General features: G+C 44.8%; 1 protein-coding gene across 2 annotated transcripts; it reads right to left on the reverse strand.

The window, feature by feature from the left end:
* Nucleotides 1-1,504: 1,504 nt before the first annotated feature.
* Nucleotides 1,505-13,437, reverse strand: PIP (prolactin induced protein). 2 transcript variants are annotated; one of them, XM_074315915.2, is made up of 5 exons: nucleotides 13,375-13,437; nucleotides 7,528-7,620; nucleotides 5,573-5,678; nucleotides 2,057-2,171; nucleotides 1,505-1,737 (listed from the first exon to the last, which is right to left on the reverse strand). In XM_074315915.2, exons 1-5 carry the CDS (start codon nucleotides 13,386-13,388, stop codon nucleotides 1,613-1,615), a joined length of 453 nt encoding a protein of 150 aa, XP_074172016.1. In that variant the 5' UTR covers nucleotides 13,389-13,437; the 3' UTR covers nucleotides 1,505-1,612. The 2 variants fall into 2 exon arrangements, with proteins under 2 accessions (XP_074172016.1, XP_074172017.1); XM_074315916.2 differs by lacking the exon at nucleotides 7,528-7,620 and having other exon boundaries at nucleotides 13,312-13,402.
* Between the last annotated feature and the right edge of the window lie 4,425 nt (nucleotides 13,438-17,862).

Consider the following 17,862-nt stretch of genomic DNA (forward strand, 5'->3'; position numbering starts at 1 on the left):
TGCTATATTGTGATTTAGAAGAAATACTGATTTGGTCATTTAGATAACCAAAATATATTCCTCATACATATTTGGTATTTGTCAGTCCGTTTTCCTGGCTCACAGCTCTTCAAACCCTGGAGTTTCTTATGATGAGAGTGATAAAGGTGTCTTTTGTTAGGTCAATGAGATGAGTTTTGGGAAGCACCTCAGGAAGGGGGCTGGTTGCTTGGAGGACCGCCCACATGATTAGAGGGTTGGACATTTCAGTCCCCTCTTCTCTGCTCTCTGGAGGCTGAGTCAGTCCTAATGGCCAGTGCATTAATCAATCATGTCTATGTAATAAGGCCTCCGTAGAAACCCACAAGGAAGGGTTCAGAGAGCTTCCAGGTGAGCACGTGGAGACGCTGGGAGAGTGGCCTGGCGCTCCGTCCCCCTCCCCACACACCCTGCCCTATGCATCTCTTCTTTCTGGATGTTCGTCTATGTCCTTACTGTATCTTTTTATAATAAACTGGTCAGTGTACGTAAACTGTTTTCCTGAGTTGTATGAGCCACGCTAGCAAATTAAGTGAATCCGAGGAGGGGCTCCTGGGCGTCTCTGATTTATAACCAGTTGTTCAGAAGCACATGTGGCAACCTGGGCTTGGAGCCTGGCATCTGAGGTGGGAGGGGGCAGTCTTGTAGGACTGATCCCCTAACCAGTAGGATCTGATGCTACCTCGGGGTAGTGTCGGTAGAGAGTGTCATAGTTGAGTTGAATGGGACACCAACTGGTGTTACAGAGAATTGCTTGTTGTGGGGGAAGAAACCCACACATTCAGTGAACAGAAATATTCTGAGTGGGCGTGGTAGTCATGCAAAACTAACGGTGACACACAGGAGAAAAACACAGTAGGGAAGATCTGGGTTTTTACCTACACAGGTGAAAAATGGAGCTTTCCTAAAATACACTGATGATGGGGGGAATTGTTGATGACACACAGAAGTGGTGGGGCGCCAGGGATATGGGCAAGGCACTGAGAGAAACCTCGAGGCTGCTTGCTGCAGACACCTGCCAAGTGCATGCTTGGAGGATCTCTTGGGCCTTGTGTGCCTGGGAGACAATGCTCTGGGAAATAGCTATCCATCAATAATTAGGGAAGCCAACAGAAAATACCCCGACCCTCTGTGGTTTATTCCGGGACCACAGACTCTGTCCCTGACTGCTGTATGCAGCTGATGCCCACCTCCTGGGATCTGAAGGGCCTCCCAGAGGGACAGTGACACGTGGAAGGTCAAGAAGTAGGAGGCCTGGGTGTCGGTCCAGGTTCTGCCCCTCAGTGGCTGTGAGTTTTAGGGCCACCAGTTTCCCTCTCTGTGAGAAGGACCCCTCTCTTCTCTGTTCCTACTTCTCTCCCTCTTCCTGGGCAGTGAGAACCCACAAACTCCTCAGCAAAGCTTCCTTGAAAGCTTCTAGAAAGTCGGGGTACCCTGAGGCTCCTGTGGGAGAGAGTTTGGAGAGAAGACACCACAGGACACAGAGAAGCCTGTGAGAAGTTTATTTTGTAGACCACGTCACATAGACTGCCAGACTGCCTTGGCAGAAACCACCTTGAACAGGGGAGCAGCGAGACAAAGGCTTCCAGTAAGATCAGTGTATGTACAGGGTCTTCAAGACATGAAAACGGTTTGCTTCAATGGGCATCACTGCCTTATTGTCAGGGCAGATATTTAGTTGACGGACGACGTCAACCACGGCTGCTATTACCATAGTGTCTGAAAGAGCCAAGGACAAACATCATGTCTGTTAACGCTCTCACCCCCAGTGTCCTAACTTTCCTACTAGTACCAGGCACCACCCCACTGGGACTCAGTTTCCCCCAGTCATTTGCAATGTGACTCCCTTATTAGCTTTTCTCACACCACCCCTCACCTTTCAAACCCGGGCATGACCTCCGTCTACTGTCCCCCTCTACCTCCCTCCTTCCTCTCTATCCTTCTGCCCGGGGTTCTGCTCCAGATCTGGTGCGACATTTCTCTTTATGGTGTCACCTCCCTTGTGGACAGTTCTTCCCTTGGATAGTCCTCTACTCACTGTTGGTCTGAAAGTCCCAGTAGAAGGTTCTTGGATAATCTTCACAGAGGCAGCCGGTGTATTTATAGGTAAAAGGCCCCTCCATTGGAGTGTTGCTTATCAGGTAAGTTTTAATCTGGGAGGAGGAGGTGGGAGAGAGGAGCCAGTGTTAGTCTGGGGAGTGGGAAAGGAAGAGGCAGACAAGACAGGGCCAACAAGGGGGAGGACGGTGACATCATCAGTAGGCAAAGAGCAAGGGCGAGGTGGGCAGGGACATGGGGTGTCCACTTTTGTAAGTCTCATTTCAGGGGCTGAAGTCTAGGTCACAAGGTTTTTCTGTCCCCACATCCTCAAATTCCTGTGTTAGCACGTGGGTCTCGGGCTCAGGAGGGACGAGGGGAGTGAGCCCCCAGGGCTCAGAACTCTCATCCTGGGCAGCGGTCCCGTGGGGCTTCCCGGCGGGGTTCAGGGATTGGCCTGTGACCACAGCCAGACTGCTGGGGTGTGGAAGCTGATGCCAGGCCTGTAGCCAGAAGTGTGACCCAGCCCAGCTGTGTTCCTCTAGATCTTCGTGACCGTTCGTACTGAAAGTGATGTCGCTCACTCTTGCTTGCCTCAGTCGAGAGGAAAACAACTACCTGCCAAACCTGGGTGTCAGATGAGCAAATGAAACCTTGCAGATAACTGTCTTTTATCTTATGTCTGGTTAATGCTCCGCACAGGGGTTTAATCCTGGAGTCCATAGCTCTGAGGGGGTCTGTGAATAGAACTCCGTTTGTCTGAGCACTCAGATGGAAAGAGATTGTGTCTTTATAGTGCTAAGCTCCCATTGGAATTGAGCGTTCCTTCCATTATGAATGTCATCAGCGATCCAAGGTGGCATCAGCAGTATGTGTGACGTTACCATGGGGTAAACATACATGTTTGTGCCACATTATAGATTTACGTAGATAGCTCGAAATATTGCCTGCCATTGTTGCTACTCAAGAAAACAAAACGTAGGGTGGAGGTCATTGGCCTGGTCTGTCTGCTTGTGCTTAGGGCCATCTGCCTGTCTCTTGAAACTTGTCCCCGTAACTAACCGGCAACTCTGTACTGAATAGCCTGTCAGCCCCAAACAGTGAATGCAAGCGTTCTCACCAGTGGTATTTTACTCAGAACACTCTGGAGAGCCTGGTTTCTCACGAGAAGCCTAACCTTCTCTTCTTTACCTTTTTATTACGTTTACAACAATATATCTTTATGAATCAGAATTTTCAACACAAAAATGTGGGACCCATTAGATACAATCCGTATGTGTGATTTGTTGTCAGACCAGTCCACAGTTTAACGTACTTATTCGTGCTAAACAACTACAACCATCACATAGATAATCTTTCTAAAGCGAAATTGAACTTGTCTATATTTTAAATATATTGCCTTTTCAGCTCATGTTTCGGTAAAGAAACATATTAGTGTATCACAAGTTGGTTTTTAATCGTTTTATCACTGTTCTTCAATATGTTAGTTTTCCTATTCATTTTATCCAATGCATTTTACTTACACATTAAAAAAATTTTTTTTCTAAGAAGCATTCCATAGACTTCATGAGACCAGCAAAATACCAGTCACTGCCAGAAATGTTTAAGCACTGTGGTTACCACAGGTTTTCTTCAACCTTAAAGGATTGCATGATCTTTATATTCAAATACGTGATTGCTGGTGTAATCTATTCTCTTTTAGTTTTATATTCGTGATCCTAATAGCTCACTCGATCAAAAATTCAGTTGCCACAAACTTATAATTGGTAGAAAATGAAGATTAGGTTAGATACCTCAAACATAAAAAATTATATTTTCCTAAAATTTAAAAAATATGAAGATAATTTTATAGCTATACATTTATTTTTAATTGGAAGCTACAAATAAAAATGGGTTAAACAGAACTAATAGAATTTCCCATAAATTGTTTCTTATTTTCAATATCATTTATTCTATGGAGTTCTTTGTCCTTTACTTGTATTTGGGTAGGTTTCAAAAAGATTGCTTTATTTTATTGTATTAACATTGTTATTAAAACACAGCCTTATTAATCACAGGAGCACAAAATTATATCACGTGTCGCTTTGTTGGTTATACACATTATTTTATACCTACTACTATCTTGGGTGGAAATAGACTTTCATTTCTTATCACCACCAGAAACTATTATTATCACACACTTTTATGCAGACATTCTCATCCCTTTTATCTGTGGTTATGATAAACAAAACACAATATCGAGAAATTATGATTCGGCCTCTTCCTCCCACCCCAAGTTAACATACATGGTTCATATTCTTGGACTGTAAATAGAAAAATGTGACAAAGCAGCTGTGTTACTCTTTGCTGAATGCTCGGAAATCTTTCTCTTCTAGGGGAGGGCCATTTCTAGAATGCATTTTAATGAATAGCCATCCTCATGCTCCCAATTTCATTTTCTGTTTAGTCATTGTCCTTAAATCGAACTTGAATTAGGAAACGCATACTGTAGATAAAAACCAAACCAACATGTGCTACCCACGATGGCGTCCTTCCAGAAGGAGAAGCCTGGGGTCTTGGCCCTAGAGCAGCATCGTGAACAAGGGGTGGCTTGTGTGTGTGTGACACACCTGAGCAGACTGCTGATGAGGTGCAGAAGGTCACCCTGTTCCCTGGGGCAAGTTCTTCCTCAAGGGCCCAGAGCAGTCAGGCAAGAGGGGTGACACTCGAACCTATTGCTAGGGAAAGTATGGTCCTGGGACCCTCAGCGTTGGCACGCCCTGGGGGAATTGCTAGGAATGTCAAAGCTCTGTCCCCCCCCCCCCCCCACTGACTCAGAATCTGCATTTAACAATAGCTCCAGGTGAGTCTGACGCACATTGTCATTTGAGAACCTGATCTAGTCTGGGGACTAGACCTCCCTCCCATGACTGCTGAATTGGGAGGAAGGGAGGAGGACAGTGTGGGCTCCTTGCCAGGGAAGGGGGGCTGGAACAAGGGTCACCTGCTGATGACAGAGCACAGGAGCAGAGGAGGGGCGAGATGGAAGCAGACTCTGCTCAGGACTCACTGAAGAGGACAAATCCTGTGCTGTACGCTCTCCACAGCACAGCTCTTCTCCCCACCGGCCTCAGGGGTTCCTCCCCAGAACCCCTCACTCCCCTCTTCTCACACAGTTATGCCCAGGACCTCAGAGGGGCTCTGACCAATTCTTTCATAGCTCTTAGGCCTTTTTCCTCTTAGCTGTGCTTTTCTCACCACCCATTCCTTCTTTGTCTCCTTCCCGTCCTTCAAACACCTCAGTGGATCAGGGCTCCCTCATCTGTACGATGAGAAAAGTCATCTGCCCCGAGCTCGCATGATCGTCCTGAGGCTCCAGAAGCATATGTAACATATGTGCAAATTGGGAGCAGGAGGCTTGCTACTCATTCTATTATGAGTTATAATGTGCAGTATTCAAGTGAGAAGTTAATCTGATGCTACTCATAATTAAGGAGCTGTATTTTTCTTGAGTTTCCTCCCCCGAGGCTCTACTTACCACCATACATTCTCTCAATTCTGTTTTAACTACCATCCTCACGGTGATTTCTTCATCGGCTCTTGCTATCTGGGGCATGTCCACGTCCATTATCATCACCTTTCGACTGGTTTGGGGAAGACAGAAGCAGGTCAGCAAGCAGAGATCAAGCCATAAGAGGATACGCAATGAGCAGGGTAGAGGAGGGAAAGCGCAAGGGGAAGGAGACAGGGGATCAGCTGCTGAGATCAGTAACCCCAGGGAACTTGGGATTTTTGGTTGGTTCGGTGATTTTGTACTGCTTTCATGTTGCTCAATAAAGCAACTTGGATTCTTTATTGGCAAACTAGCTTCTTTCCAGTGACAAAAAATACATTACAAAAACAGAATGAATGTACTACACCCCATCTCATTTCTTAACAAAATACTGTACATTCTGTTGATTGTCCCCTGAGAGGGAGGGCTCATGCCACCATTAGTAGAAGATTTCATATCAACAGGGTCACATTGAACCATAAGCGTGTCAATGCTCTGGGGGAGCCTGTGGGATCATCCCTGAAGATCCTCCTTGTCTGGCTCCTGGTGGGGCCCAGGATTGGGTGTTTATTGAGTTCTGTAGGGGATTTGGACATGAGGCCATATTTGGGAACTTTAGATACCACTGTACACTCAGGGCCCATGGCACCATCTGATAGAGGGCACGGAGAGAAACAGAACAGTCAAGTGCCCCCCTGCAGTCAGTGAGGACTTTCTCTTTCCCAGAAACTCCTGGCGAAGCTCCTTTGGTATTGGGTGAGACAGGAGGGAATTCAGGGTCTGGGCCTCCAGCCCCATTTCCTAGGGGAAAGCATCCGATTCCAGAGAGATGGGCTTTCTTGTGCCAGCTGCTCTCGTGCTCAGAGCACAGGGAAGGGGCATGAAGCCCTCAGTTTCTGCAAAATGTCTCCAGTTCGTAGATTAATGTAGGGTTGATGAGATGACCAGCACAGCTAGAGTGACCAATCATCCCAGTTTCCTGAGAGTGAGGGGTTTCTTGGAATGAAGGACTTCCAGTGCTAAAGCCAAGAAATTCCTGGGCAAACTGGGATGGTGGGCGCCCTATTTAGCACAGCTTATGTCAGCAACTCGCTGCCCCTCAGGGCTAAGTGGAATGACATCTGTATCTCAACATGTCCCCACTCAGGGTTTCTGGGACACCTGGCTCCATTGTATCCACTTGTCAAATTCCTGAATGGTGTCCTCCAGGACAGGACATCTGGTCGTGCCACACAGAGTTCCACCAGAATCACAATACTGAAACCCAGCATCCCAAACCCTGTTCCTATAAAGAAAACTCTGTGGAGTTGTTGAGCATCCCTTCTTCTCCCCAGAAATGGCTCCATTTCCTACCTCAATTTGCTTGCCCCAATTTTCCTGCTTCCTTCAAACATGGGCCCTCAATGAGTTGACTTTTGAACCTGTGCTCCCAGGTCCCAGTGTGGGAGGGCGCCATGCTGGTTGTCACATTTGTGTTCAGGCTTCAGAATAGGAAGAATGTCTAAGCTGCTAGGTGAGCTCAGCCTGGGGCTGTGGGACCAAGGACCAGTGCCTGCGGCCTCTGGTCAGTCAGTGAATCCTGGCAAAGCTGCCCAGAGCTATTGTTGGAACTCGCAGACCTGCTAAACCTTCTCTCCTAGGAGACAAGGTGAGAGGAGGTGAAGTTGACTGAGCAGAAATCTAACAAAGAAATCTAACTATGGACAGGATGTAGATCAGAGCCTTAGAGGGAGACTAATTGTTAATTACAGCCTATATGTACACTGGGAGTCTTATTTCCATAGGCAACCTAGAAGCACCCATTCGAAACGTGAGGGGAATTGATGGGGCTTCTAAGAGGAAAGAGGTGGGGATTGGCATGGGTCATGAGAAATCCCAGGATTAGAGTTCTGGGAAGGTGAAAAAGTTTTCAGGAAGGGGTATGTAGAGGCTTGGCTCACGTGTCTTGAGCTTCATTGGTCCCCAGCAGCAGGCAGAAAAGCAGGAGCAGGGCGACATGACTGGCCCTGCACAGGAGCTGGAGAGAGTGCATGCTGCAAGAGATGGAATCTGATGTCCTAGAGAAGTAAGTTTTAGGAGCCCAGCACACTCTTTATATGCAGATCAAAGGCACACAAGAGCTGCCAAGAAGATCCGTGAGATTAATCTCCGAGTTTCCCCTCCTGCTCAAGCAAAACGATCTTTCCTTGTTGAGCTAGTTTGTTTTGCTATGGAAATGTCAACATTTGCTAGAGTGTTAAATCTGGGAGAGAAGTTAGAGTATCCTTCCTCATTTCCTCAGTACCAGGGTCTCTCAGTGACCAGGATACACGGCTCTTTCCTAGCTTGCACAAGCGGTTTCCTGTCCTCCATCATTCTATGTCTGTCTGTCCGTCTGTCTGTAGCTCTCCTAGTCTCCGGGGGCCAAGAACCCGGCTATGGCAGCAGATTTCAGGTCACGGTCCTAGGACGCATTGGTTTGATCCCCGTATAGTAAGTTTAAGAGGAGACATTGGTCATAAAATGTGTCAGGGAGCTGGGGTGATGTGGGCTTCCCCAGGGGCCCATAGTACCATGTGGGGTCAGGGAGGACCAGAGATAGGCTTTTCTGGATGATGGAGGAGTGAGGCCACAGCACTGAGTGACGTGATGATGTTTGTGATCCGTGTGTAATAATGTCCTACAGACGCCCGAGATCCCCAGCTACCCCAGGGTCCCCAGGGCAGGGCAGTATTTTAACTCGAGAACCGTCCTGTAAAGAGCTGGTATCTCCCAGTCAGACTTTTTGACATTACACAGTCTCCTTATTTAACTACTGGCATTGAAGTCTTAGATGTGTACTTCAGGTTTCTGAAAGTATCTTTCTGAATTGCTCTGTCTGCTAATTCTACTCCTGCATTCCCTCCTCATTCTTTTGAACTTGACATCTTGTCATTCCTCACTTGTCATTTCTGCTGTGATTTTGATCACATCCTTTCTTCTTTGTTTCCGTTCCACGTACTCAAGAACAATGTTTTCGTTTCCCCTCGCCCTGGGCACGGTGGTCCTCCTTCATAAACATTCTCCCATGTTGTAGTTTTCGTTACACCGGCTCCTTTCCTTACTTACTTGAATAATTTCCATCAGAGGGACATGTGAGCAGAGATTAATGAAGCAGTAAAGCCAAAGAATCTAGGAAGTGTCCCTGTGGGGAAATCCAGGAAGAGCTCTTTGCTGGGGTTTAACTTTCTTGGCAGGCACAGCCCCAACCTTGAGGATATGCCTCCAGCACACTCCCAACAAAACTCCAAAAGGGGCGGATAGCAACGGGGTGCGAGAATATATCAAGGCACAGAGGCGGTTCTGTCCTAGGCCAGCAGGGACGGCAGCATGCAGAACCTTCAGTGTATGTGACAGATCTTAGGTCTGTGCAGCTCATGGCTAGTGCGGTGGCTAATTTTATGTGTCAGCTTGGCTAGACCACGGTACCTGGTTTTCATGAAAACACCCATCTAGATGTCACTACAAAGGTATTTTTAAATCAACAGACATTGAGTAAAGCTGATTAACCTGCAGTCAGTTGAAGGCTTTAAGAGAAAAGACTGAGGTTCCCCAAGGAAGAGAAAATTCTGCCGTCAGAGTTCCTTCAGACTCTACCTCAACTTCTCCTTTGGTCTCCAGTGCACTGGCCTGCCCTGCAGATTTTGAACTTGCCAGCGTCCATCTTCTTCCCTCCCCTCCCCTCCCCTCCCCTCCCCTCCCCTCCCCTCCCCTCGCCCACCCTCTCTACACACACACACACACACACACACACACACACACACACACACATGTATCTTTATTTTCTCTATAATAAGAAGCAAAACAGTAGATAAACCTATGTTTAGTAATTAAAGTTTCATTATTTTATCTTATTTGGAAATGACGTAGACATTGAATGAATATCTGTCATTTAATTTAGCTGGGAAAAATTTAAAGTTTCAAGTTACCAAAGAGATTTAGGAAACCATTTTTAAGTACACATACAATATAATTATTGCTAAAGAATTCACCTAAAAGGAAACTTTCTTTTTTTTCCCCTTTATAGTATTTTTTTTCCATTAGTTTCAGGTGTACAAAACAATGTAAAATAGTTAAACATTTATCATTTATACCCCTCACAAAGTGACAACCCGCCTCCCCCAATCTGCTACCTCTCTGCCATCGCATACAGTCGTTGTGAAAGGAAACTTTTTGTCCTGTTTACATTTATTTAATTTACTTGGTCTTAACAATTAAATTTAGGTTACTTATGAAAATTTCATCATACCAATTATTTTTCTTGCTGATAAATTTTGCAACAGAGATAACATGAACTTATTTGACTAATAAACCCAGGTAGAATAAAGATGTTTAATACTGATGGCTATACAGACATGCCTATTGAACCAAATCAAGCTCAAACCAGCTTTAATATCAACTATTTTCCCAGATCACATGATTCTGAGAAGCATTTAGTTTAGTTTCCATTATATTTTTGAGAATTTTCTTTATAAGTACGTACTTGTTTAAGTCAATTTAATAGAGCTTTTGAAAATAAATTAACAATACCATCCGGAAATATCACACAACACACATGAACACACAGACACAAACAGAAATCTCCCTAGCCTTTATTTAAAAATTACTGCTGCAGGATGGGTAAAATCATGTAAAAGAACAGTCTGATCCCAACTGTGTTTCTGGCAGATGGAATAAATTAAGGTTACTTGTCTAGATGGCTAAAGCGTTTTTTATTTATGTTTGTGGAGAAACCAATTACGATTTGTTTTTTGTTCTCGGCAAGGGAACCTTGGAGGCAGAGTAGCAGTTAATCTCTTACTTTTTTCCTTCAGTCTTAGGAACTGGGGATGGTAAAGAGAGCTGGGCTTTGCACTGCTCCAAGAGCTGCATTTCTGGTTTTGCAAATACGTTGTTTGTAAGATAAGAACAATTGCTCTCAAAATGTGGGCTGTAACTGAAGTAACATGGTGGCTTGACCTACCTGCCTTATTACGGAATCCCTAATGTACTGCTTTCCTTCTGGGTGTATAGTTTTATTTTAGCTTAGGGGAGTAGGCCTGAAGGAAAAAAAAAAAAATCATTATCGGACTCTTGCATTTTCATCTTCCAGTTTTGCCAAATTTCTGATCAAAAAGTTATTAAATCCTTTCAAATAGCTTGTCAGGTTTCAGCTGCTACAAACAGTAAATATTTCTGGTGGTATTAAACAATTCCACAGACTCAAGGGGATACAAAGGTCTTTACCTCCTAGAGTCTTTCCCTCTGATAGCCCAAAGAAAGAACTGGCAGTATCCATGTCCCAGTTCCCTAGTGAGAGACAAGATCTATTTTAATAATAAAATCAGGTAAAAGAGATACAATCAATTAAAGTTGACATAACTTTTTTTTGTTTTAAACATAAAGCTTGCTTAAACATTCTAGTTTTCATACCAAGTTTCCCCGAAAATAAGACTGGGTCTTACATTAATTTTTGCTCCAAAAGATGCATTAGGGGTTATATTCAGGGGACGTCATCCTGAAAAATTACGCTAGGGCTTATTTTCCTGTTAGGTCTTATTTTCAGGGAAACACGGCACTCTTCTCAATCCTTACATTTCTACATTCTTTTAATCTCACTGTTTCCTGAGTCACGGTTTCACCATTGGGTTTTGGTACCACAGTTCATGAATTCCCATATGAAGGAGTCCTGGAAATTTCTCTTCGTATCCCCTGACCATTTGACCCAATCTTGAGTAAAAAGGCTTTGAGTTCCCAGTTCCCAGTGAGGGGTCAAACCAATGGACTCTGGTCCTGTTATTGATCTTTACCTTGATTTAACCAGCCTGACTATTGCCCCAGGTGATTACTGGTCAGGTTTCTCACTGTAATCTCTTTTTCCCAGTCTTTTAATTTCTCCACACTGGGGTAAGAACAGACTTGTTTGGGGCCTTTGAATGTTGGGGGCCCCACAGGGGTCAATTTGACTCATTCAGCCTTTGGTAGTGCTGTGCTAAAACCTTTGTTAAATCCCATCAATGTCCATTTTATTTATCTCATTTTTAAACCACATCAAGATTTCCCTGCTGGGACAAGTCATGTTTTCTCTTTATTTCACCCTTATTAGTATTTCAAAATAGGTATTTCATTCTGTTTATTTGATTTGGAAGCCCTTGCTTTTTAAGTGCACTTTTAAATGATCTAATTGGAATATTTCTCATAATTGTTATTGTAATTTTAATTTCTTTGAGTGCTGGCGGCAGTTTAGTAGGATCCTAGCCATGAATGGAGTTTAGCCCACATTTTTGTCTGGCCACATTTTGGAGCTTCCAACCTGACAGTTACCACACCGAATTCTTTGGACAGAAAAATGTTTAGGTTGTCTTTTAGTAAGATTTTGCCTTTTCCCCCCGCTTTTTTCTTAAGAACAGGACAATTATATTTCCAATGTCCCTAATTTTCGCAGTATCTGAGGGAAGGGGTCTGAGTGGATTTTGACTTCTGTTCTAATTTCTGTCCTACCATTTTATTAAGGGACTCTTCATGACTAGCCATTATAACAATATGAGAGCTCTGCAAAAATTTTTCTTTCTTTTCAATTTAGAAGTTTTTCCAATTCAAAGGATCCATTGTCTGATTTTGATGAGTAAGATCTTAGAGACTCAAACCAATAGGCCTTTTTATGGAAAGACATAGGGGCAACTTTCCAGGCTTAGACCATGGATGCAAAAGGCGTCCCTGGTGGGGGCACAGATGGTGAAGCCCTCATGATCCAAAAGAGTTTCACTCCTCACAATATTCTCGGACAGAAAAGCAGGCACTCAAGAGACAAAACTCGTTTGAGAGCTTGGCATGGTGAGACAGAGAGAGCTCAGAGCGCCAGTCTATTGCCTGGCCACGGTGCATGAAAAAGAGACGATAATAAATCTGACTGAAAGTAATCTTCCAGGGTGATCTGATCATAAATTCCTAACTGGGCAGGTCATGGTGGGTAATCACGCCCCAGAACTATAAAAAGCTTTACCTTTGTCTTAAGCAAATCTGGTCCATTGCCTCTAGATTAATACACCTTTGAAATGCCAGATATAATCCTCTTTTTCACACCCTTCACAGGCTTCAAAAACCACCCTCAAAGGAGCACATGACCTTGTTAACTATCCTATAATTCAGTCATAGAGATTTCCTGCCTTGCTTTCTTCCACTTTCATGTAATCTTTCGTACATTCCCTCCTTAATTCCAAATGTATAAAAAGAACTGCAAAATCGTCATTCACTGGACCAATTGAGATCTTGCTTCCTGGCATGTCATCAATTTTGGCTCAAATAAACTCATAAGAATTCTTTACAGGTTTGGACGTTCTTATGTTGAAACCGCCAAAGTGTGCTCCAGTAAGTGTACCCTCTAGATGCTGGGGGCCAGGGAGAAAATATTCTCACTTGTCAAAAAAAAAAAAAAAAAGAAAGACAGAAAGTAAACCCAAGCTCTCGGTACATAGAATAGGACAAAAGAAAACCCTCATCCAGCAGGGTCAGCTTGGCATTTCCTAGGGATTTTCCTTTTTATGATACACAACACAACAGACAGACACACACAGAACAAAGATGATCTCCAGGAGGAAATAGATCACTAAAACCAGGAGTTCTCTACCAAATGTGTAAAAACCACTAAATCCAAGGAACTAGTTCTACAAACATTCTCTCCTGCCAATCTAATTTAAGAAAAGGAAGGAAAAAAAAAGGACTCTCACCACTCAGCTTCCACCCAACTCTGCATGTAGAGATCCAAGAGTCGACTTGGCGAGACTTCTTACCTTTGTCGGCTCATGCGAGAGGTCCCAGGATTTTTCTACTGCAGCAGATGTGGCGTGAGCAGTACCAAGCTAGTGAGGTGTCCTGCTCACAGCGCCAACTGTAGGGGAGGAAGAAACTTACCTCTACCCTTAAGGTTCTCTCGGCTGATCTAATAATGAAATAGACACGAGACAGATTCACAAGAGAAAATAACCAAATTTAATGCATACATAGCATATGTACGGGAACCCCACGTACGTAAGAGTCAGAGACGCCACATACATGAGAGGTTCAGTGACTTTCTGATGAGGTAAGATACCTTGAGGGCTTCAAACGGTCATTGCAGAATGATAAGAGCAGATGTATAGTAGATAGAAGTTTGCCCTGCTCTATAGATAGGTCAAAAGAGGTTATCTCTGATACTTGCTTATTATGGGCAAGGCCCCTAATTCAAATTCCTCTAGATAGTTGGGGGTGGGGTGGGGACAGGAGGTTCTCTTGAGCCCGCAGGGTCTCAGTTGCTTTTAGCTCAAAATAAAACACATACCACCGAGGCACATCTTGGGGTGGCTCTTTCTGAAGCCCCACAATGACATACCACCTTTATGGTTTGAGTGAACTGTGCCTTAGCTGAAAATTTTTCTGAGGGGGCTTTGAAAGGTGGTATATGAATGTATGTGCGTGTGCATGTTTGTGTGAGGATGTAGAGGGAACAGCATTTCAGACGATGGAGCATTGTTTGACATTTTGGGACCTGACACTTATAGGAGAGTTACTCACAGACCTCTCAATGAGCAACCTTCCCTAGCATTTATTCGCATGAAAGGAGGAGAGCAGTGAAAAGGAATTGAGGGAAAAAAGAGATGCTCAATTGCAAACATGGAAGAACCAGGAAACCCTTAACTGTCCTACCTTCCCAGCCCGCCCTGCCCAGAAGAATGGACTCTTCCATTAATCTTGTTCAAGAAACTGGCTCTCCACCTTTGGCAGGTGCCTCTTTTATTTCGTGCACACCCTTCAATCCCTCTTCCCTTCTAGAACCTGGCTTTTTCTAGGCATCTTCAGTCCGCAACCTTGAAACAAAGGTTTAACTTTCTAGAAATCTCTGAAGAAGGCTGTTCTGTATTGTGTCTCTTATCCATTTCACCCTTGCCCAGCAACAAAGAGGCCAGAGGACCAGAAGGAGATATGAGGTTCTCTAGTTCTAGACTTCCCTTTATTGGGAGGCCTGAGAATTCCTTTCCTTTCGTAGATTTATGCTGTAGGTTTACATTTCTAAAGGAGTTCTTTAAACTTCCTGTTCCAGAAACCTCTACAGGCCCTCTACGATGGGAGCCCATCCTCAGGGCCTTTCATAGTTGCTGATGAGCTCATTGTATATGGAGCAAAGTGAAAATAAGGGACAGAGGTGAGGACTGAGAGACATCGCTGTGCAGGGCTGAAGAAGGAGGGACTTTGGCTCATTTGCCTCAAGGGAACTGAGTATCTGGGATTGGGGGACGGGGTAATTTTTGACCCAGTTATTCAAACTCGGCAGAGAGAGGACTTTGGAGCAACAGAGATAGCTTCCGATCCCTCCAGAATTAGAAAAAACAAGCTCCAGCTGCCTTTTCACAATAGCATAGAAGCCACCAGTGTGTTTCTGAGCTGGGAGTATGTGGGGAGAGGAGGTCAAGCCCGTCTGGCTTTGGAATCAGAGCTTCAGCACCCAGTTGAATATAGCTACTGAGAAAGGAAGAAGAAGAAGAGAAGGCTTCTGTTCCCAGATAAGATTCTAAGCCAGAGGGTCATCTGAACACATCTGAGGTGTGATCGCAAAATATGGTGAATGTTTAAATAAAAACAATTTATTACTGTAAAAGACATATTGCCATTAATCCCCCTCACTTCAAACACTTATCCCATCGTTCTTGCCACTTTCTGAAGCGGTTCTGGAAAGTCCTCTTTCGTGAGTGTCTTTACTTCATCCTCTATTACGACAACGCTCCGTGTCACACATCACTTCTGCTGCGGCAATTTCTCTCAAATCAAAACATTATGGTGGGGCCGGCCCGGTGGCTCAGGTGGTTAGAGCTCCATGCTCCTAACTCCGAAAGCTGCTGGCTTGATTCTCACATGGGCCAGTGGGCTCTCAACCACAAGGTTGCCAATTCAATTCCTCGAGTCCCGCAAGGGATGGTGGGCTGTGCCCCCTACAACTAGAAAATGGCAACTGGACCTGGAGCTGAGCTGCGACCTCCACAACTAAGATTGAAAGGACAACAACTTGACTTGGAAAAAAGTCCTGGAAGTACACACTGTTCCCCAATAAAGTCCTGTTCCCCTTCCCCAATAAAAAAAAACAAAAAAACAAAAAACAAAAAAACATTATGGTGTGCCCTCATCCACCTTATTCACTGGATCTGGCACCATGCAACTTCTGGCTCTTTCCCAAAGTCAACATTACCGTGAAAGGAAACTGTTTTCAATTGATTCAGGACATCGAGGCAGCCGCAACAGCACAACTAAAGACACTCACAAAAGAGGACTTCCAGAACTGCTTCAGAAAGTGGCAATAACGATGGGATAAGTGTGTTCAAAGCAAGAGGGAGAATTTGGGGGGGGGGGGTGTTAATGGCAATATGTCTTTTATTGTAATGCATTTTTAAAATGTAAACATTAAATGTATTTTTCGATCACACCTCGTACACACAGAGCCACCCACAATCATCCACGTGTCACACCTACATAGTCTCACACAGAGTCACATTCATGTACACAGAATCTCACACACACAGTCCCCTGCACACAGCCACACACACAATCACATACATAGGGGCACACGCACACACACACGGGATTGGGGCACTCTGAGAGGAGTGCCCTTCCTTGTATATGGGCACAAGCGTGGTATTTTCTTTCTTTTTTTCCCCCCTTCTTCCGTCTCCCCCAACACCCCTCCCTGTCATTCCCCCCCACTCTGGTTGAAGCCGTTGTTTCTCAGTCTAGTTGTGTAGGACACAGCTCCCTGGCCCATGCTGGTGTTAGGAGCTTTGCGCTCCCCCCCGACTGAGAGAGTCAGTCGCGGGTCATCGGTCGGCCGCTCACAGCAGCTCACGGCAGCTCTCACTGGCTGCCAGCCACTCACGCTGGCCACCGGCCACCGGCCACTGGCCACTCATGGCGGCACATGGTAACCCGCAGCAGCACCCAGCCGCGTATGGCAGCCCAGCTCCAGGGAGAGCTGTTATTCACATTCTTAGCTGTAGAGGGCGCAGCTCACTGGTCCATGTGGGAATCAAACTGGCGACCTCGGCGTTAGGAGCGCAGAGCCACCAGGCCGGCCTTTTTTTTTTTTTTTTTAAACTTTAATTTATTTTAAGTGTGTGTGTGTGTTTTAAACTTTTATTTATTTTAGGTGTGTTTTTCCAGGACGCATCAGCTCCAAGTCAAGTAGTTGTTCCAATCTACTGTGTTTCCCTGAAAATAAGACCTGGCTAGGCAGTCATCTCTAATGTGTCTTTTGGAGCAAAAATTAATATAAGACCCAGTTTTATTTTACTATAATAAAAGACTGGGTCTAATATAATATAATATAATGCCAGGTATTACGTTAATTTTTGCTCCAAACGATGCATTAGAGATGATTGTCTGGCTAGGTCTTATTTTCGGAGAAACAGGATAGCTCTCACAGTGGCCCAAGTGGGGATCGAACTGGCAACCTTGTTGTTAAGAGCACCACTCTCTAACCGACTGAGCTAACCAGCCACCCCCAAGCTTAGTATTTTCATATGGTTATTATGTCTCTGTCTCACAAACCCCCATGAGATACTTATTATTAAACCAGTGTTACAAGTTAATTTTCCCAAGATGACAGAGGTAGGAAGTGGCCAGACTCAATTAATGTCTAGGACTCTCTAATAGCAAAAGCCATCCTCTTCTCATTACACTGTGGTGCCTCTCACAATTTAAAATTACAGTCCAGTCTTTGTGGCCAACCTCTGCTTCTAGAATTCGGTACCAGTGTGTCCCCTGGCAGTTCAGCTAAGCACAGGAGGCTAAGCATTGCCCTGTGCGGTTTCTGAAGGGATAGGAGGAAGTGGAGGTTTGTGAGTCCCTCAGGCCAGTTGGCAGGGCTTCCCAACACGTCCTCTTAACCTTTCAAGAAGTGCTACAGACAGACTGTTTTACAGGAAAAGTCAACAGGATCTGCTCAGTGGCACATGCCATGAATGCGTCCGAACAGGAGACAGGCTGTTCTTTCTGGTTTCACAGACTAAATGATGTCCTTGTTTCAGAGGTCAACTTAATCCACCAGCCTTCACTTGCTTGCCATTTCACCCAGTTCAGTCATGTGAGACAATTGTCGTTGCTGAATATCCATTTACCCACCTGGCATTGCCCTGGTCTTAGCTCCCCACCCTCTCACTCCAATCCTGTTTTCTGCCTTGTGGTGTCTGCAAGGATTGGACTGCAGACACTTTCCCTGGTTGGGTCTTTGGGGTTCTGGTTCTATTGGAGAGTGGTTG

The sequence above is a fragment of the Rhinolophus sinicus genome, chromosome 8, assembly GCF_057876585.1.
Source record: "Rhinolophus sinicus isolate RSI-liver-muscle chromosome 8, RSI-T2T, whole genome shotgun sequence".
Taxonomy (NCBI): Eukaryota; Metazoa; Chordata; class Mammalia; order Chiroptera; family Rhinolophidae; genus Rhinolophus; species Rhinolophus sinicus.